Source organism: Microcaecilia unicolor, chromosome 8 (genome assembly GCF_901765095.1).
Source record: "Microcaecilia unicolor chromosome 8, aMicUni1.1, whole genome shotgun sequence".
Taxonomy (NCBI): Eukaryota; Metazoa; Chordata; class Amphibia; order Gymnophiona; family Siphonopidae; genus Microcaecilia; species Microcaecilia unicolor.
The window spans coordinates 198,904,356-198,926,332 of NC_044038.1; the positions used below are offsets into that span (position 1 = coordinate 198,904,356).

Here is a 21,977-nt window from a genome sequence, read left to right on the forward strand (position 1 = left end):
CCAGACTCAGAGCAGAGGTAGCTATGCTGTCTGAAGCGCATGCGCCAGCGTACTCCGTTCCCGTTTTGTCCCGGCGTGCCGTGCGCGGCTGCTGACGTCACCGGCGATCTGCCTCGTCCCCCGCGGCCGCCATTGGAGTGGAGGTTTCTCATCATCGTTGTATATTCCCCGGCTGCTTTCGGCCCGAGCCCCACTGTCTCCTCCTTGTCTGTAACAGAACTCTGCCAGTACTGCCTGTTGTTTGTAGGAGAAGCGGCCGCTCAGGCGGGAATGTGAAAGAGTGGAGCGGCGCCCCCCGCCACAGAGAGGAGAGAGCGCGAGCGCCGGGAGCCGGCGGGAGTCAGAGAGCGAGCGCGCCCAGTTAGGCCAGAGCCGCCACCGGTGCCCGCGCTGCCCTCGCCCCCGCCCCTCGCCGTGCCGCTGTGAACCTTCGCGCTCATCACGGGCCGGTTCATGAATTATGTCTGCCACAAGCGTTGACCCTCAGGTAGGTGCGGGAGGCCGGGCCTGTGCCCTGCTAGGGCCTTCTTCCCCGAGATCCGTGCGCTGTGTGAGACTGGGTGGATTGGATAGGCCATATGCTCTTTTATCTGCCTTCATTTTCCCTGTACCCACTTCTTCCTCCTCGCAGTTGTATTTCCTTTTTTAAGGCATACGTACGAAGTGATTTTCCTGTAGACGCGGGAGGGGGGCGGGAAGATGAAATATTTCATTCTCTGTTTATTTTCTTTGACGGGGAGGAGTAGCCTAATGGTTAAAGCAGTGGGTTTAGAAACAAGGAAGCCTGGATTAAGATCTTATTGGGGCTGCTTGTGATTTATGGCAAGTTACTTAATCCTCCATTGCTCTTAGTACAGACTTGCGTTCTTCAATGTATTTCCTTGGCCTTGTAGGACTCGCAAGTGCAGTATGCAACTCGTCCTGAACTATTATTGAAAAATGAGTGTGAAAAAAGGGGATGGGATTTGACATTCTGCCTTTCTGTGGCTACAAGCAAAATGGCTTACATACAGTATATGGGTACTTTGACTTGCCCAGAGTCACGAGGAGCTGCAGTGTGGTTTACCTGGTTCTTGGGCCACTGCACTAACCATTAGGCTACTCCCTACCCCTGCTAATGCTATCGTTCGCTCCTATCTTTGCCTTTGTTTCATCCCTTTTTTTCTTCTATTCCTTCAGATTTTCTTTCTTTTGCATAAACATGACAGAGTTTTTTTTCTTTCTCTAGTATCCTTTACTTTGCAGATTGGCTCTAGCTTAGAAAAAGACTCACTGAATGTAAAAAATCTGTTAAAACCTTTTGTGGATGCATACGTTTTATTCTTGACTTTTTGTTTTGTTTGCATATTCTGCATGGGTGGCATTTGAAACTGCAGAGACCAAAAGGCCAAGATAATAAAGGTAAGGAGGTGGTGTGGTTTCCGTGTACATAATTTAAGATGTTTATGTACAACTTGAAATTTATCTATTTGCTTATATCTGCCTTTAAACCAGAAGTAATGATTCCTTATTAGTCATTGCAAAAGGATTTATATGGAGTTTTATAGCCAAATAGGTATGGTACAGCAACTGCTTGCAAGTACAGGAAACATAGACAATATGGCTCAAAGACGAGGGAAGAAAAGTGATGAGTATTATACTCCAGAGTGTTTCAACACTAGGCAGTTTTATGTGCGTTACTACTGTCCTTTCTTGAAAGGCATGTGTCAGGATCACTGCACAGGTAATTCATTAAATATTGTTTGTGTGTTTGTCAACAAACTTGATAACTTAATACAGGGTATGATTATGTGAAGAAGGGTTTATATATCAGTGTATATAAACTCTTATGCTCGCTTGTGAATATAAATAAACATAAGGTGTGCCTTTTATTTCCTCCTTATTTAGAAGATTAGAACAAGATCATGGCCTCAAAAGTTAAAGAAAATATCTGCAAGAATTTATAAATAATTCAAATAATCTTTGAACACCAGTGTGACAAAATATTCAGTATATATAGTCAAAAGCAATATAATATTTCCTTTAGCTCTGAACGCTGAATCACTTCATCTCATCCTCTTCTTTTATCTTCAAGCTTGTTAAACTTCTCATCCATCCCTGGATTTCTAACAGTACTTTTGGTTTATCACTTACCATCATAAATCCACAGCATTTCAAGGTACTCTGTATGAGCAAAATATTGATCATAATTTTAAAGGGAATAAAAGTGCCTTGGTTGCTATAAAGGTCAACATAATGGTTGGCCAAAGACTATTGGTATTTAGAGGAATGTTATAACCTTAGATGTGTCTTATCAAAGTTTATGCTAATGTCTTACCACATTAAACAAAGTTATAATTTTTCTAAATGTTAAACACATTCAGATTTGCAAGTTGTGTAAGTACCAGCCTCAGTATACCAGGAACTAGTGGAATGATGAGAACTGTTAGTCACTGCAGAAAAAGTGTACAATTATTCTCTGAAAAATGAGTAAGGTAAATTCTGATGGCAAGCAATTTACTGTTGTAGTGCAAAATGGATCATTACATCAGAAGGATACTGTTCATGACAATGATTTTGAACCCTACCTTTCTGGACAGTCAAGTCAGGTAAGTGCATTTAATAATTACTGATGGCCGAGAGCACAGATTTTCAAATTGAGTACTTTTCCTGCTAGCCATGGAAAAACAGATGGAATTTTCTAACTGCTATGGAAGAAATTATTCTTTCATTCTGAGGAGTGAAGGAAGCTGCTGACTCAGCAGATGAGGGTTTTGGGGCCTTTCCATCCCTATCTCCTATGAAGGTATTTTTGATTTTATATTTTAAATAGTGTAGTTTAATATATTTTGAAATCATCAATTTGCATATATGCTTTTTGTCAATAAAGATAGCACAAAACGACATGCAACTTATTACTGTTTCATAGAAAAATGTAGACAAAGACCATACCCTTAGGGATACTATGTAATTGTCCCTAGCTCTCTTGAATTCAGATTCTAATTTTGTCTCCACCACTCTCACCAGGAGGCCCAAATTCACCACCTTTCTGTGAAGTATTTCCTCAAGTTACTTCGGAATCTATCCCCTTTCACCTTCTGTAATAATATTAATGAAACATTGTTCCTCAAAATAACTCTTGTTTATAGAAATCATATTTTGCTATAATCAACAAGTGTTGACTCCATCTACTTACAGAGGGACAACTTATATATTTCTCTGCTAGTTTTATTTTTCATTTTTTTTAAATCAAGATAGTGATGCGGTATAGAAGTGGCCAATATATGCAGTGTTCTCCCCATGACCACCTGAAACAGAAATTTTATAATACTATGCAGTACTCGCCCTCTCAGCTGCCCCTTCATGCCAGTGGCAACGGTTTCTGGGGAGAACACTGATATGCATTTTATTCTGTGCCAGAAATTCATGGGACTTTGTTCCTCAGAAATTGGTCAGTATTCTCAATGGAGAAGGGTAGTTAGTGGGATTCCCCAGGTGTCTGTGCTGGGACCGCTGCTTTTTAACATGTTTATAAATGACCTAGAGATGGGAGTAACTAGTGAGGTAATTCAATTTGCTGATGACACAAAGTTATTCAAAGTCATTAAGTCGGGGGAGGATTGTGAAAAATTACAAGAAGACCTTACAAGACTGGGAGACTGGGTGTCTAAATGGTAGATGATGTTTAATGTGAGCAAGTGCAAAGTGATGCATGTGGGAAAGAGGAACCCGAATTATAGCTACGTTATGCAAGGTTCCATGTTAGGAGTCACGGAACAAGAAAGGGATCTAGGTGTCGTTGATGATACGTTGAAACCTTCTGCTCAGTGTGCTGCTGCGGCTAAGAAAGCAAATAGAATGTTAGGTATTAGGAAAGGAATGGAAAACAAAAATGAGGATGTTATAATGCCTTTATATCGCTCCATGGTGCGACCGCACCTCGAATATTGTGTTCAATTCTGGTCACTACATCTCAGAAAAGATATAGTGGAATTAGAAAAGGTACAGAGAACGGCGATGAAAATGATAAAGGGGATGGGATGACTTCCCTATGAGGAAGAGCTAAAGCGGATAGGGCTCTTCAGCTTGGAGAAAAGGCAGCTGAGGGGGAGATATGATAGAGGTCTATAAAATAATGAGTGGAGTTCAACGGGTAGATGTGAAGTGTCTTTACGCTTTCCAAAAATACTAGGACTAGGGGGCATGCGATGAAGCTACAATGTAGTAAATTTAAAACGAATCGGAGAAAATGTTTCTTCACTCAACGTGTAATTAAACTCTGGAATTAGTTGCCAGATAATGTGGTAAAGGCGGTTAGCTTAGCGGAGTTTTAAAAAGGTTTGGATGGGTTCCTAAAGGAAAAGTCTATAGACTATTATTAAGTGGACTTTGGGAAAATCCACTATTTCTGGGATAAGCAGTATAAAATGTTTTGTACTTTTTGGGGATCTTGCCGGGTATTTGTGACCTGGATTGGCCACTGTTGGAAACAAGATGCTGGGCTTGGTGGACCTTTGGTCTTTCCCAGTATGGCAATACTTATGTACTTATGTAAATCTGCAGGTCCTTGATTTTTTTTTTCCAGTTGTAGAAAGTAAAGCCTGCATATTTCTAACCTCCCCCCCCCCCCTTGGAGTCCAATTGCATGTTGTGGAGGAGTGGCCTAGTGGTTAGGCTGGTGGACTCTGGTCCTGAGGAACTGAGTTTGATTCCCACTTCAGGCACAGGCAGCTCCTTGTGACTCTGGGCAAGTCACTTAACCCTCCATTGCCCCATGTAAGCCGCAATAAGCCTGCTATGAGTGGGAAAGTGCAGGGTACAAATGTAACAAAAATAAAAAATACTACTTGACATGAGAATTCTGCAGAAGAGAGACGGTGTTTAAAATGTAATTAATTCTTGTGCATCTGTTTGTGACATTGCTTTATAAAGCATTACTTCTAGTAAAAACTATTCTTAATGCAATTAGGCAACAGAATTACTAGACTTCATTTTAATTGCATATTTTAAAACTTAACCATCTTACAGCTAAGTTGATGGTCAGGTCCTTAATCTTTCTCATCTATCCTGTCCGTCCTCCTGATCACAAAATTGGCAGTGCAGTGGCACATTGAATGTTTTCTGGTTGGGTTTATCTTGACCATCTTTAATGATGAAGGGTGATCTGCTCTTTAGCCTCTTGTTTGCTGAAGGGGGTGCTTTGAAACATCTGCTTCAGAAACGGGTAAGAAGTTACTCATTCAGGAACAGTAAAGCCTAGACCACAATGTTAAAAAAAAAAAAAAAAAAAGTTGTACTTAGCCAGTTGCATTGGCATACAGGAGGCACAATGCCATATCTGAAAATTGTTCCCTTATTGTTGGTTCTCAGCCTTCTGTTTCTACGTGTTTAACATTTCGTTTTTGTCTCATAAGCTCTTAAATCGCCCCAACGCCATAACGTAGTACTGGGCAGCACCCCACTGCACAGTAATAATGTAGAAAGGACTTTGGCTTCTGTATTTTGTCAAGTACTGAAAATAAAATATTAATATACCTACATGGTATATATGTGTTGCCATATAGTACAGTGCAGAAAGTTTCATTCTGTTAATCTCATATTGAACATGTTAATGTCTGAACTTTACAACAAAAGGCAAGGATACTGTTAAATTTTGTGATTTCTAAAAAAAATAACTTTCTATCTTTTCCCTTCTATATTACGCATTTCTGGAGCAATTATAGCACTTCTGAAGTAATGGAAAGCAATGTTGTCTTCTGACCTTTACAGGGCATCTGAGGTCACATGTTGAAATCTTTTAGAAATGCACTGACTTTTGCATCTTATCCAGCAAATGCCCCTGTGAGCCCATTAAGGAAAACAATTTATTGCACACTATTCTTTGTCATATTCATCCAGTAGGTTATATATTAATCTTCCTCTTTTTATAGGACTATTTACTTCTGTTTGTAAGCAGCACTTTGAGGGGCCTGACCATAAAAGTGATTGACATGAACAGTTTTGTGTATGCCCTGTCATACTACCTGTGCTCGCAAGCAAACAAGATTCCATGGGTTGTTACTATATGGTAGGAAGTGTATTTTAATATGAGCAGCAAGAGATTAAGAAAAAAAAACCTTTTAGGTTACTCCTAGAGGCTTGGGATGTGATGTTGGATAACTATGGCAAGGCTCCATCTGGTCTGCCCATTTCCAGCCCAATACTGCAGAGCCTTCCCAGTTTCTTAGAATCTTGCCTGACTGTGGGCAACATGGTATAGGGTTAAAGTACTGAAGTGTGTACCTTGTGCATCTGGTTTATGGTGTAAATGGGGTTTCAAACTCAACACTCTTTAGTATTTTATCTGTAAATATTACACATGTAACCAGGATGCTGTGAGATCCACTTTGGACAAACAGATATCTCCATTTCATTTTCAATATTTCAGACCTATTTGAGAATTGTTAGGTGGTAGGGAGTGCAAGTGTAGTATTTGACTAACTCTGCCTGAGAATAATCAGCCAGTAAGTTCGTAGTTCAGGGGGTTATTAGATCGAATAGATCTGAGTCATTGCCGCCTTTTTTTATTTTTATTTTTTCAATTTGCAATAGAGATTTGGACTGAAGCTGGAAAACTGGTATCAAACTGCCTGATTTCAGTAAATGGACCTTCCTAACTCTTTCTAGTCTCAATATGCTCTTTAAAATTCTTAACTCATGTTACCTCAGGATCAAAGAGGCTTACTAAAATTTTTAATGTGGAGATTAAAATCAGCTTTCCTTTTCTTGGGTTTTGATTCTATAACTCAAGTTCCATTCTGCTTTGAGCTTTGGGAAAGACTTATCTAATATAATCACACCTCCAACATTCTGAAGCTGACTCCATGGCAGTGAAGCCATGTAGTGTTCGTAGTAACATAGTAACATAGTAGATGACGGCAGAAAAAGACCTGCACGGTCCATCCAGTCTGCCCAACAAGATAACTCATATTTGCTGCTTTTTGTGTATACCCTACTTTGATTTGTACCTGTGCTCTTCAGGGCACAGACAGTATAAGTCTGCCCCGCACTATCCCCGCCTCCCAACCACCAGCCCCACCTCCCAATCACCGGCTCTGGCACAGGCACAGACCGTATAAGTCTGCCCAGCACTATCCTCACCTCCCTGCCACCAGCCCTGCCTCCCAACCACCGGCTCTGGCACAGACCGTACAAGTCTGTCCAGCACTATCCCCGCCTCCCAACCACCAGCCTCGCCTCCCGATCTTGACTAAGCTCCTGAGGATCCATTCCTTCGGCACAGGATTCCTTTATGCTTATCCCACGCATGTTTGAATTCCGTTACCGTTTTCATTTCCACCACCTCCCGCAGGAGGGCATTCCAAGCATCCACTACTCTCTCCGTGAAAAAATACTTCCTGACATTTTTCTTGAGTCTGCCCCCCTTCAATCTCATTTCATGTCCTCTCGTTCTACCACCTTCCCATCTCCGGAAAAGGTTAATTTGCGGATTAATACCTTTCAAATATTTGAACGTCTGTATCATATCACCCCTGTTTCTCCTTTCCTCCAGAGTATACATGTTTAGTTCAGCAAGTCTCTCCTCATACGTCTTGTAACGCAAATCCCATATCATTTTCGTAGCTTTTCTTTGCACCACTTCAATTCTTTTTACATCCTTAACAAGATACGGCCTCCAAAACTGAACACAATACTCCAGGTGGGGCCTCACCAACGACTTATACAGGGGCATCAACACCCACTTACTTCTGCTGGTCACACCTCTCTTTATACAGCCTAACAACCTTCTAGCTACGGCCACCGCCTTGTCACACTGTTTCGTCGCCTTCAAATCCTCAGATACTATCACCCCAAGATCCCTCTCTCCGTCCGTACCTATCAGACTCTCCCCGCCTAACACATACGTCTCCCGTGGATTTCTACTTCCTAAGTGCATCACTTTGCATTTCTTCGCATTGAATTTTAATTGCCAAACCTTAGACCATTCTTCTAGCTTCCGTAGGTCCTTTTTCATGTTTTCCACTCCCTCCGGGGTGTCCACTCTGTTACAGATCTTAGTATCATCCGCAAATAGGCAAACTTTACCTTCTAACCCTTCGGCAATGTCACTCACAAATATATTGAACAGAATCGGCCCCAGCACCGATCCTTGAGGCACTCCACTACTTACCTTTCGCTCCGAGCGAATTCCATTCACCGCCACCCTCTGGCGTCTGTCCGTCAACCAGTTCCTAATCCAGTTCACCACTTCGGGTCCTATCTTCAGCCCATCCAGTTTATTTAAGAGCCTCCTGTGGGGAACCGTGTCAAAAGCTTTGCTGAAATCTAAGTAGATTACGTCCATAGCTCGCCCCTGATTCAATTCTCCTGTCACCCAATCAAAGAACTCAATGAGGTTCGTTTGGCACAATTTCCCTTTGGTAAATCCATGTTGTCTCAGATCTTGCAACTTATTGGCTTCCAGGAAATTCACTATCCTTTCCTTCAGCATCGCTTCCATTACTTTTCCAATAACTGAAGTGAGGCTTACCGGCCTGTAGTTTCCAGCTTCTTCCCTATCACCACTTTTGTGAAGAGGGACCACATCCGCCGTTCTCCAATCCCTCGGAACCTCTCCCGTCTCCAAGGATTTATTAAACAAATCTTTAAGAGGACCCGCCAGAACCTCTCTGAGCTCCCTCAATATCCTAGGGTGGATCCCATCCGGTCCCATGGCTTTGTCCACCTTTTAGCTTTTCAAGTTGTTCATACACACTCTCTTCCGTGAACGGTGCTCTATCCACTTCAATCTCATTTGTACTTTTTGCAGTCTATCGCGGTCCTTCTCCAGGATTTTCTTCTGTGAAAACAGAACAGAAATATCTATTTAGCAAATTTGCTTTTTCTTCATCATTATCCACATAGCGGTTCGCAGTATCTTTTAGTCTCGCAATTCCCTTTTTAGTCATTCTCCTTTCACTAATATACCTGAAGAAAATTTTGCCACCCCTCCTTACATTTCTAGCCATTTGTTCTTCCGTTTGCGCTTTCGCCAGACGTATCTCTCTCTTGGCTTCTTTCAGTTTCATCCGGTGTCCCTTTTCATGAGTTTTTTTTTGTATTTCTGGAATGCCAACTCTTTAGCCTTTATTTTCTCAGCCACTTGCTTGGAGAACCATATCGGTTTCCTTTTTCTCTTGCTTTTATTTACTTTCCTTACATAAAGGTTCGTGGCCCTATTTATAGCTTCTTTCAGTCTGGACCACTGTCCTTCCACTTCTTGTATTTCCTCCCATCAGCTCCTTCCTCAGGTATTCCCCCATTTTACTAAAGTCAGCATGTTTGAAATCCAGGACTTTGAGTTTTGAGTGGCCACCCTCCTCTTCAGCCGTCATATCAAACCAAACCGTTTGATGGTCACTGCTGCCCAGGTGGCACCCACTCGGACATTTGACACATCCCCATTTGTGAGTGCCAGATCTAGTGTCGCTCCCTCCCTTGTGGGTTCTGACACCATTTGTCTGAGCAAAGCACTTTGAAAAGCATCCACGATCTCTCTACTTCTTTCCGATTTCGCAGACGGAACCGTCCAATCTACGTCCGGCAGATTGAAATCTCCCAACAACAGCACCTCTCTTTTCTTCCCCAACTTTTGAATATCAGCGATCAAATCTTTATCTAGGGCCTCCAATTGTGTTGGAGGTCTGTAGACAACACCCACATGGACAGAGGTTTTATCCTCTCTTTTTAAGGTGATCCATATCGTTTCTTCCTTTCCCCAGTTCCCTGTCATTTCAGTCGCTGTGATATCATTTCTCACATACAGAGCTACTCCACCTTTACGCCCCTCTCTATCCTTCCTAAAAAGATTATAGCCTGGTATGTTTGCATCCCATTCATGGGAACCATTGAGCCATGTCTCTGTGATTGCAACTATGTCCAAGTCTGGACGTAGGGTTCGTAATCGCCCCGCCTTCGAGGGAACTCTGTATAGTTGCCAGGGAAACAAACGCAACGTCAGAAGAAGAAGGGACCAACCACAGGCAATTGCAGTCGTTGTCAGTGCCTCATTCTCCGAGGGCAGGGAAGGCTGCATGGTAACATGTCAGAAGGAGAAGGGACCAACCACAGGCAATCACACTCACTGCCCCGCCCTCGGAGGGAAGGGAAGGCTACATACTAACGCCATGACCCGAGAACAGAGGGCCATGGTGGTGGGAAGCACACAGACCGCCTGACAGGACTCTCACTTTCAAGAAAGTTGAACTCCTAGGTACAGACAGTGCACTACAAATGCTGGCCCCTCCCACGACCAAATGCCTTGGATTTGGCCGGGTTTGAGTTGGCCGGCATCGGGTTCCATTATCAGCGAAAACCAATGCCGGCCATCTCAAACCCGGCCATCTGACATTTGGCCGGCCCCAACCGTATTCCCACGACCAAATGCCTTGGATTTGACCGGTTTTGAGATGGCCGGCATCGGTTTCCATTATCGGCGAAAACCGATACCGGCCATCTCTGACATTTGGCCGGCCACAACCATATTACGAAACGAAAGATGGCCAGCCATCTTTTTCGATAATACGGTCCGGGACCGCTGTTTGTGGCGCCGGCCATATAGATGGCTGCCCATATAGATGGCCAGCGCCGTTCGATTATGCCCCTCCACGTGTATCTCTCTCTTCCACTCTCTGAAAATGAACTCCAAGGTACAGACATCAAAGGAGGAGGCAAGTGGAGAGCCCTTAAAAACATTAATGGCAGAAAGTCATTACCTTGCTAGCGCCCGTTTCATTTCAATGAGAAACTGACATTTTTTTTTTACTAGTGGTAGTATAAGGACGGCGCATATAAGCAGCTAGAAAGCAGTTCACCTTTTGTATGGTAGAAGACTTAAACCAGAAAGATCCAGCTTGGATAATTCAGTGGAATTAGCTACATCTTTACCTTTAGGGTTTTCTGAACAAACATGCTGAATAGAAAGTAAAATGAAATGGTGAAAGTGCTCATGCGGGGAAAACGTGTGCCTGAGAAAGAGAAGCACATTACTAAGTCGTCATGTAGCAGGGAAGGTGGAACTGAAGGTAGTCCTTTCTGAACAATGGTGGCTGTCCATGGGAGAAGGGAGTGAGAAGATAGTTCTTCTGAAAGTCTAGCACTATGAGATACTGCTTGTGTCTTGAGGATTGAAGATAGCGCTCAAATTCTGAGGTGGTGAATGTGTATATATTTTTGGGAGGGGAAGAGGACAAGGGCATTGCTGAAGCTGGGAGATACATAGAGGAGCCCTACTATCCCACCTATGTAAGGCATGAACTAAATATAGGTCCCTTCCTCAGACTATGCTGGAAGTTCACCTTCTGGGTGTGTTTTTTGTAAACCCTCCCCACCGCCATGCCCCCTAGAAGTACTTCTTGACACTCGGAAGTGATTGCTATGCTATTCCTTCAGCAAATATTGAGATATTGAATGGGAAAGTGGAGGACAGGCTGGCTATTGGAATTGAAAAAAGGAAATTTCTATCCTCTAAGTTACTTTGTTTTGCTGTAGAAATGCTACTACTACTACTACTATTTAGCATTTCTATAGCGCTACAAGGCGTATGCAGCGCTGCACAAACATAGAAGAAAGACAGTCCCTGCTCAAAGAGCTTACAATCTAATAGACAAAAAATAAAGTAATCAAATCAATTAATGTGTACGGGAAGGAAGAGAGGAGGGTAGGTGGAGGCGAGTGGTTACAAGTGGTTACGAGTCAAAAGCAATGTTAAAGAGGTGGGCTTTCAGTCTAGATTTAAAGACGTAGGGGCTCAGGAAGTTTATTCCAGGCGTAGGGTGCAGCGAGACAGAAGGCGCGAAGTCTGGAGTTGGCAGTAGTGGAGAAGGGAACAGATAAGAAGGATTTATGCATGGAGCGGAGTGCACGGGAAAGGGTGTAGGGAAGGACAAGTGTGGAGAGATACTGGGGAGCAGCAGAGTGAGTACATTTATAGGTTAGTAGAAGAAGTTTGAACAGGATGCGAAAACGGATAGGGAGCCAGTGAAGCGACTTGAGGAGAGGGGTAGTATGAGTAAAGCGACCCTGGCGGAAGATAAGACGGGCAGCAGAGTTTTGAACCGACTGGAGAGGGGAGAGGTGACTAAGTGGGAGGCCAACAAGAAGCAGATTGCAGTAGTCTAAACGAGAGGTGACAAGGGTGTGGATAAGGGTTTTGGTAGAGTGCTCGGAAAGAAAGGGGCGGATTTTACGGATGTTGTAAAGAAAAAAAACAACAGGTCTTGGCAATCTGCTGGATATGAGTAGAGAAGGAGAGAGAAGAGTCAAAGATGACCCCAAGGTTTCGAGCTGAGGAGACAGGGAGAATGAGAGAGCCATCAACAGAAATAGAAAACAGGGGGAGCGGGGAGGTGGGTTTTGGGGGGAAAATAAGAAGCTCGGTTTTGGTCATATTTAATTTCAGGTGGCGTTGAGACATCCAGACAGCAATGTCAGACAAGCACGCTGAAACTTTGGTTTGGATGCAAGGTGAGATATCAGGGGTAGAAAGGTAGATTTGGGAGTCATCAGCATAGAGATGGTAGGAAAAGCCATGGGATGAGATTAATGAACCAAGGGAAGAAGTGTAGATAGAAAAGAGGAGGGGACCAAGAACAGAACCCTGAGGTACGCCGACAGGCAGAGGGATAGAAGTAGAAGAGGATCCACCAGAGTGAACACTAAAGGTGCGGAGGGAGAGGTAGGAAGAGAACCAGGAAAGGACAGAGCCCTGGAATCCAAGTGAGGACAGGGTATCGAGAAGTATGCTGTGATTAACAGTGTCAAAAGCAGCGGAAAGATCATGAAGAATGAGGATGGAATATTGACCAGTGGATTTAGCCAGTAATAGGTCATTGGAGACTTTAGTAAGCGCAGTTTCGGTTGTGCTGTGTTCTGATTTTTTTCTTCTCCTTGCACTGACTCATAGAGGCATATTTTCAAAGCACTTAGGCTAAGTGCTTTGAAAATATTCCTCATAGTCAGTTAACTATGATTGACAGAACAGCAAGGACCAGAGATCAGAGTTCTAGCCCAAGACAGTGATGACTTGGGGCATTAGTGACCTGAAGGGTGTGTGTCAAAGATGAAATGAAGTTGTTGGAGTCAATTCCAGTCTTGTTTCTCTTGTGAAATTTCTATGTGTGAGAGTAGTGCAAGCAGCGTGCTGATTCATATATAATTTCATTTCTCAGAATGGGTGAAAATTAGGAAGAACAACTGTACTGTCCATCTACTGGGAGGCGGGGCTAGTGTGGGCAGACATATACTGTCTGTGCTGGGGCTGGTGGTTGGGAGGCGGGACTAGTGCTGGGCAGACTTATACGGTCTGTGCCGGGGCTGGTGGTAGGGCGGCGGGGATAGTGCTGGGCAGACTTATACAGTGCCAGAGCTGGTGGTTGGGAGGCTGGGTTGGTGGTTGGGAGGCGGGGATAGGGCTGGCCAGACTTATACGGTCTGTGCACTGAAGAGGACAGTACAAATAAAAAAAGTAGCACATATGAATTTATCTTCTTGGGCAGACTGGATGGACCGTGCAGGTCTTTTTCTGCCATCATCTACTATGTTACAAATATGATCATTGATTTGGAAATGCCACTGACTTTTAATGCAAGCATTCTCCCACCCTAGCATAATGTTCCAGGAAAGTGGTTTTGTAATAGATTGTACCATAATTGGTGGTATAAATGATATAGAAGTGATACATTGGGATTGCAGCTTTCATGCTAGTTTGGATTTGTTAACTTTTATATACAGCTAAACTTGAAACGCCTTTGTTCAAACATATTACCTGTTAACTTTCTTTTTTATAAAATGCTATTATATATATATACTAGTAAAAAAAGGCCCGTTTCGGTGAGCAATGAAACGGGCGCTAGCAAGGTATTTGATTTCTGCAATGATTGTGTTAAGAGGTCTATTGTATAATTGTGTTGTGGTGGTAATGAATATTTGACATTTTTGTGTTATGTGCCATTTCATTTTGTATTTTTTGTTTTGTTGCATGGGAAGGAGTGTGGGTGAGTTGATGTTTGGTTAGGGTGTGTGTGTAGTGTTCGGTTAGTTGTCATCAGTGTGTGTGTGTCTCAGAGTGTGTGACTGTGTGTCACACTGAGTGTGTGTGTGTGTTTTTTTTTGTGTTTTTGTTTTGTTGTTGGGTGCGGTGGTTGTGTGTCTGTGAGAGAGTGTAAGACATTGTGTGATAGTGTGAGTGTGTAGGTGAGAGTTTTGTACGCACTGGGTATTTGTTGGTGGATGTGTCAGTGTGGTTCTTTGATATTTTGTTTGTATCTCACAATGTCAGGTTTTTTCCATATCATCAAGCTGATCAATCCATAGACTGGTGGGTTGTGTCCATCTACCAGCAGGTGGAGATAGAGAGCAAACTTTTGCCTCCCTATATGTGGTCATGTGCTGCCGGAAACTCCTCTGTATGTTCTCTATCTCAGCAGGTGGTGGTCACACACAGCAGCAGCTCTGGCTAGGCCTCCAAGCCTAATCCTTAGGTTTTGTTGAGGCCTGGGGTTGAGGGCTCTTTTGAGCAAGTGCAAACCTGGTGGTGCCAGGTCCCTCCTTTTCTCCCCCCTCCCGCTGGCTCCGTTAAAAAAAAAAAAAAAAAAAAATTTTAAACGTCCTTAAAGGCGTTTATTTCGACGTTTATTTAAACGTTCATTGCAGCTACTCACTGGGACACCAGTTCGTTACAGCTCGGAGCGGCAAGCAGGTAATTTTTACCTTTTTATAGCGGGCAGGGGGTTCCCCGATTCTTCTCCTCGTGGCATATGGCGTCGGAGGGCGAGGGCGCAAAGGGTCGCTCCCCGGTTCGCTGGAGCGCTTCTAGAGGGGATGCGGGGGTCTTACAGCCTGATTCGCCCTTGTTGGGTGACAGTTTCGTGACCGATGAATGTCCCGGTCCTTCCTCCGGCGTGGCGGTTTTTCCCGCCATAAACGCCCATCCCCCGCTCCTCGCCTCCGCCATGTTGGCCGGCCACGCGGCTCGGACGGCTTCTTCGGGGCCGCCCTTGAGGTTGGAGACATTAATGCCATGAACGCCCTTAATTTGGGCGAGGGCACAAAGCGGCTAAAGTTGAGCGCCGCTCTTCCCGCGCGGCTCCTTCGCGGAGTGTCGCGCCGGACGCCATTTTGGATGCGCAGCATGTTTCTCCCCCGCTCTTGCGAGCGCCGGTTGAGGGTGCGTCTAGGGCTGTTGCCCAGGCTGCGGAAGTGCACAGTCTGGGGGGTTTCTCCCCCGAGTTTGTTTTGCTGCTGCATCAGGCTTTCCTCATGCACAACGCTGCCCCTGCTCCCTCGTCTGGTAAAGAGGTTGAGGTTCCCAGAGGTAAACGTCCTCGGGTTGATTCTCAGGCCTTGGAGGACTTTGTCTCCTCCGATGTAGATGAGGGCAGCGTGTCTGAGGTCTCCCAACGGTCCTTTGCGGATTCCTTGGAGGAGATGGATCCCCGCTCGGATGGAGCGGATGACCCCTCTGCAGCGCGGCTTTTTAGCCCAGAGGATTTGCCCAACCTGTTGTTACAGGCCATGGACACTTTGAAGATTTCCTCTCCGGAGGACGTCTCTCCCTCAGCCCCTGTTGGCTCTGCCATTATGCTGGGGACGAAGCGCCCGCCTAGAACCTTCCACGTGCATGATGCCATACACACCTTAATTTCGGCTCCATGGGATGTCCCGGAAGCGAGCCTTAAAGTGGCTAGGGCTATGTCCCGCCTCTATCCTTTGGCTGTGAGTGAACGTGAGGCCTATCTGTGGCCTACCGTGGATTCTTTAATCACTGCGGTGACTAAGGAAACGGCTTTGCCGGTGGAAGGTGGCACGGCCCTAAAGGACGCCCAAGACCGAAGATTGGAGGCGGCCTTAAGGTCGTCCTTTGAGGCAGCTGCTTTAAGTTTGCAGGCCTCAGTTTGCGGCTCCTATGTGGCCAGGGCGTGCCTGACTATGGTGCAGCGGGCTTCCCCCTCGGATCATTCCTCGAGGGCTGATTGGCCGGCCCTGAAATCGGGCTTAGCCTATTTGGCAGACTTGCTGTATGATGTCTTGAGGGCCTCAGCTAAAGGCATGGCTCAGACAGTCTCTGCGCGGCGGTGGCTATGGCTGAAACATTGGTCTGCTGACCACGCCTCTAAATCCCGCCTGGCTAGATTGCCTTTTAAAGGCAAGCTGCTCTTTGGGGTCGAGCTGGACAAAATCGTGACCGATCTCGGCACGTCTAAGGGCAAGAGATTACCAGAGGTCAGGGCTCGGGCTAGTACTCGTCCCGGTACCTCCAGAGGACGGTTGCAGGAAGCCCGTCGGTACCGCCCGGGCAAGTCGAGCTCCTCTGCCCCTTCTTCCTTCAAGAGGAATTTCTCCCCCAAGCAGCATTCTTTTCGCAGAGACCGCCGTCCCGGAGGTGCTCCCTCCGGTCCTCCCCCAGGGTCTCGTACCCAGTGACGGGGCCTTGGTCCACGCCCCAGTGCAGATTGGAGGACGGCTGTCCTCGTTTCTGGGTGAGCGGACCACAGTAACTTCACACGCTTGGGTGCTGGAAGTCATCAGAGACGGCTACAAGCTACAGTTCTGCCGACCCTTAAGAGACGGGTTTGTACTCTCTCCCTGCAAGTCTCCGGTCAAGCTGGCAGTGCAGCAGACCTTGGACAGCCTGATCCGCCTGGGTGCGGACGTTCCGGTGCCAAAAAATCAGATTGGCAAGGGACGTTACTCCATTTACTTTGTGGTCCCAAAGAAAGGAGGTTCTGTCCGGCCTATCCTCGACCTCAAAGGGGTCAATCGGGCCTTGAAAGTACGGCACTTTCGCATGGAGACTCTCCGCTCTGTTATAGCGGCAGTGAAGGCAGGAGAGGTCTTGGCTTCCTTCGACATCAAGGAAGCGTACCTGCATATTCCCATCTGGCCTCCTCTCCAACGCTTTCTGCGTTTTACAGTCCTGAGACGACACTTCCAGTTCAGAGCCCTCCCTTTTGGGTTGGCTACTGCTCCGTGGACCTTTTCCAAAGTAATGGGGGTCATAGCGGCCTTCCTGCTAAAGGAAGGAGTACAAGTCCATCCTTATCTGGACGACTGGTTGATCCGAGCCCCCTCTTATGAAGAGTGCGGCAAAGCTATGGACCGGGTAGTTGCTCTTTTGGGCTCCCTGGGATGGATCATCAACTGGAAGAAGAGCCAGCTGCGCCCGACTCAGTCCCTGGAGTATCTGGGAGTTCGATTCGACACCCAAGTGGGCAGAGTGTTCCTGCCAGACAATCGGATTGTCAAGCTTCAGGCTCAGGTGGACTAGTTCCTAGTAGCCTCTCCTATTCGGGCTTGGGACTACGTGCAGCTGTTGGGCTCTATGACGGCCACGATGGAAGTAGTGCCCTGGGCCAGGGCTCATATGAGACCACTACAGCTATCTCTGCTGCTGCGCTGGACTCCGATGTCGGAGGATTATGCTGTGCGCCTTCCCTTGGACCCAGCAGTGCGCAAGGCGCTGAGCTGGTGGACGCAGACAGACAAGTTGTCTGCAGGAATGCCTCTGGTGACCCCGGAGTGGATTGTCGTCACGACAGACGCCTCTTTGATGGGCTGGGGAGCCCACTGCTTGGGAAGGACAGCGCAGGGGCTCTGGTCTCCTGCAGAGGCAAGTGGTCTATCAACCTCCTGGAACTCAGAGCCATTCGGTTGGTGTTATTGGAGTTCATCCCGGTACTGGTGTTGAAGCCTGTACGGGTCCTGTCGGACAATGCCACGGCTGTGGCCTATATCAACCGCCAGGGAGGTACCAAGAGCGCCCCTCTAGCCAGGGAGGCTATGAATCTATGCCAGTGGGCGGAAGCGAACCTGGAGCAGCTTTCAGCGGCCCCCATTGCCGGAGTCTTGAAGGTCAAGGCGGACTTTCTCAGTCGCCATAATTTGGAGCCCGGAGAGCGGCTGCTATCTGCTCAGGCGTTCTTGGACATCACGAAGCGCTGGGGCCAGCCGAGCCTAGATCTGATGGCGTCATCGGCCAATTGCCAAGTGCCGCGCTTTTTCAGCAGAGGACGGGACCCTCGATCCCTGGGAGTAGATGCTCTTCTCCAACAGTGGCCGACACAAGAGCTCCTCTATGTGTTCCCGCCCTGGCCCATGTTGGGCAGGGTGCTAGACCGGGTGGCAAAGCATCCCGGCAGGGTAATCCTGGTGGGTCCGGATTGGCCCAGACGTCCCTGGTATGCGGACTTGATCAGGCTCTCAGTCGACATTCCTCTGCGGCTGTCAGTGGAGCAGGGCCTGTTGCATCAGGGTCCCGTGGTGATGGAGGATCCCTCTCCCTTTGGTCTTATGGCCTGGCTATTGAGCGGCAGCGTCTGAGGAAGAAGGGCTTCTCAGACAAGGTCATCGCCACTATGCTAAGAGCGAGGAAGCGCTCTACTTCTACTGCTTACGCCAGGGTTTGGCGTATCTTTGCAGCGTGGTGTGAAGCAGGCTCACTTTCTCCCTTCACTGCTCCAATTTCTTCAGTGTTGGCGTTCCTGCAAGAAGGTCTGGAGAAAGGCCTGTCGCTCAGTTCCCTTAAAGTCCAGGTAGCGGCTCTGGCTTGCTTCAGGGGCCGCCTGAAGGGTGCTTCCCTGGCTTCGCAGCCAGATGTGGTGCGCTTTCTCAAGGGAGTTAATCACCTGCGCCCTCCTCTGCACTCAGTGGTGCCTGCGTGGAATCTCAACCTGGTGCTAAGAGCATTGCAGAAGCCGCCTTTTGAACCCTTGTCAAGGGCATCTCTGAAAGACCTGACGTTGAAAGCAGTCTTTTTGGTGGCTATCACTTCAGCCAGAAGAGTTTCCGAGCTCCAGGCGTTCTCATGTCGAGAGCCTTTTCTGCAGTTCACTGAGGCAGGAGTGACTATTCGCACAGTGCCTTCCTTCCTGCCCAAGATTGTTTCTCGCTTCCATGTGAATCAGCAGCTCTGTCTCCCTTCCTTTCGTAGGGAGGACTACCCAGAGGAGTACTCTGCTCTTAAATATCTGGATGTGAGGCGAGTCATCATCAGATACTTGGAAGTGACCAATGATTTCCGGAAATCGGATCATCTGTTTGTCCTGTTTGCAGGTCCTCGTAAGGGTCTGCAGGCTGCTAAGCCTACAGTGGCAAGATGGGTCAAGGAAGCCATTGCAGCGGCTTATGTGGCCGCAGGGAAGGTGCCGCCTAGCCAGCTGAAGGCTCTCTCCGCGAGAGCTCAGGCGGCCTCGATGGCAGGGGTCGGATCCGTCTCCTTGGAGGAGATATGCAAGGCGGCAACTTGGGCTTCGGCTCATACTTTCTCCAAGCATTACCGTTTGACGGTGGCTGCACGGGCGGAGGCCCGGTTTGGAGCTTCAGTGTTGGGGTCAGGGATTTCAATGTCCCGCCCTGGGTGAGTACTGCTTCGGTACATCCCACCAGTCTATGGATTGATCAGCTTGATGATATGGAAGGTAAAATTATGTATAATCATACCTGATAATTTTCTTTCCATTAATCATAGCTGATCAATCCATAGCCCCTCCCAGATATCTGTACTGTTTTTATTCTGATTGCATTTCAGGTGCAAGTTTAGTCTTCAGTTACTTCAGAAAGACTTCGTGTTCAAGTTTTTTCACTTGGATTCTTCAAGAGTTGAGACGAGTTTGTGTTACAGTGAGCTGCTGCATTCCTCTCCCCCCCCCGTTTTACGGGGCTGGATTGAGACATAAATTCTGCCGGCACTCCCTCCCGCTTCGTGCGGCTGTAGGGCAGCTTTGTACCCTTCCCGCTTCGGCGGTGTTAGGGTCAGTCAACTCCTCCCGCGGTTGCGGTTGCAGGATAAGCCAGATCCCCCCGCATCGGCGGGTGTGGTGTCCCTCCCCCGCTCCGCGGGGATGAGCTGGACGGATACCCCTCCCCCACTTGTGTGGGGATGAGCTGGGTTATTTCCCCTCCCCCGTTTCGGCGGTGGTGAGCTGGGCAGAGTGTCCCTTCGTGGGTGTAATTCTCTAAGTGCTGAGTCCTGCGGATGGAGCTTTGATATCGACATACTGAGGAGTTTCCGGCAGCACATGACCACATATAGGGAGGCAAAAGTTTGCTCTCTATCTCCACCTGCTGGTAGATGGACACAACCCACCAGTCTATGGATTGATCAGCTATGATTAATGGAAAGAAAATTATCAGGTATGATTATACATAATTTTACCTTTTGTTTGTTTTTGTTGAATTGATAGGTTGTATGAAGGGGGCTTGGAGGATTTTTTTTTTTTAGGTGTGTGGAGAGTGGGTTTTTCCCGGAATGGGTTTTTTTTTAATGTATTGTTTTGTGTGTGTGTGGGGGGGGGGGGGGTTCGGTGAATGTCCCTTGCTTGCAAAGTTTGTTTTTTTGTTTGTTTGCTTTTTTTGTGTGTGTGTTGGCAAAGTTGGAGGAAGTGTTTTTGAACTGAGGGTTTTGCAGGGGATTTGGATTCGGGTCTGCGTGTGTTTTTTTGTTGGGGGTGGAGGGTGAGAGTCTTCATCATCGTTGTTTCGGCTGCCGGCTGCAGCAGTCCAAAGCATGTAGACTCTGTCCTTTTATCTCTCATGTTCTGTGTTCACACGGGCGGGACCTGAGCTGTGTTAGAGAGAGAAGTGCAGAGTTTGGACGCTTTGGACTGCTGCTGCCATTCGCCATAACAGCGACGATGGAGGGATGGTGGCTGCAAGTGTTTTGGAGGGACGACGCGACGACCCCTTGGAGGGGGTGGGGAGGAGAGAGTGGTGTCCTGTACGTCCAGAGGTGTATCATGACGGGAGGGTGGAGGGTAGGAACGAATTGTTCGCCGAGTCGAGAGGGAGTGTGTGGGGGAGGAGGGGGAGGTCCGAAGTCGTAGAGGAGAGGGCGGGGGTCCGAAGTCGGATGAGGGGGACATGGTGAAGTGGCATCTCGGGAGGGCCGAATGACAGAGCTCTGGGGGGGAGGGGGGGGCTTACCGGCACTGCTCTTCTCTTTTTGCAACTGCGATCTACACCATGACGGAAGTTGGAGATTAGCGATGTGGCTTCATTAGAACGTTGGGGTTGTGAATTATGTCTGGAAGGGGCGTGGCTGAGGGCGGGTCTATGAGTGAGGGTGAGTGGTGGTGACAGCCTAGGAGGGTGAGTGCTCCTGACAGCCTACCCTAGGAACAGTAGATTCAGTGCTTCACAGAACGTTGACGGTGAGAATTATTTATCTAGATAGATGTTTTGCATTGGGGAAAAAAATTTCAAACCTCAGGTCTTTTCTTCTGATTCTGTGAAAAAAAAAATGAAGTTACATCAGATTAATAGAAAAGATCAAATAAAGGACAGCATGGTATCTGTTGACTAGATAACAGCCAGTATTCCTAATGAACCCAGAAGTCAAATGCTTATTGAAAAAGATATGCTTTAATATTTTTCAAGGGACTTTTCCAATCTAACCCCCCTGTTTACTAAGCTGTGCAGCAATGCTGATACAGCCCATTCAAAGCAAATGGGCTGTGTTGGCGCTAGCGCAGCTTAGTAAACAGGAGGTAATTAGTTTGTAAGGGACTTCCAAAGCATTGGTGCAGTTACACTAAAAGTGTAGTGCTTCTGATTGTGTCCAAACAGCCTGAAAAGAAGGGACTGCCAGCAAGTTTTGTTGAATAGAATATAATGCTTTTGAAGTAACATGATCAGCCATTATTTCTTTTCAGGTGTTTGGTTTCACAAGTTGAAGAGGTTTTGTTTTTTTTTGTTTTTTTTTAATTTGAAAGCAATCTTACAAGAAATTTTTGAGGACAATGGTAGCCAATGCTTTGCTGTTAAAAGGTGCATGCGTCATGTGATCAGTTTCCAATACCCCGATAATAACAGTTTTGGATAATTAGAATATACTGCTAGATTCTATATAGTGTGCCTAGAGATCCTCACTGAAATCCAGGCGTATTCTGTAACATGCGTAACTTAATTGGCTTAATGAGCTAATCATCATTGATAGCACTTAACAAGCAATAATGAGCACCTAT

The 21,977-nt window shown here is 46.6% G+C and overlaps 1 protein-coding gene across 5 annotated transcripts in view; it reads left to right on the forward strand.

Annotated features, from left to right (window-relative positions):
• The first annotated feature begins 65 nt into the window (after nt 1–65).
• Nucleotides 66–21,977, forward strand: part of YTHDF1 (YTH N6-methyladenosine RNA binding protein 1) — an 82,640-nt gene continuing 60,728 nt past the window's right edge. For all 5 annotated transcript variants that reach the window (XM_030210990.1, XM_030210992.1, XM_030210994.1 and 2 more), the window contains exons 1-3: nt 66–487; nt 1,377–1,401; nt 2,509–2,588. In XM_030210990.1, coding sequence (XP_030066850.1) covers nt 461–487; nt 1,377–1,401; nt 2,509–2,588 — 132 coding nt within the window. In that variant the 5' untranslated portion in view covers nt 66–460. The remainder of the gene's footprint in view (nt 488–1,376; nt 1,402–2,508; nt 2,589–21,977) is intronic.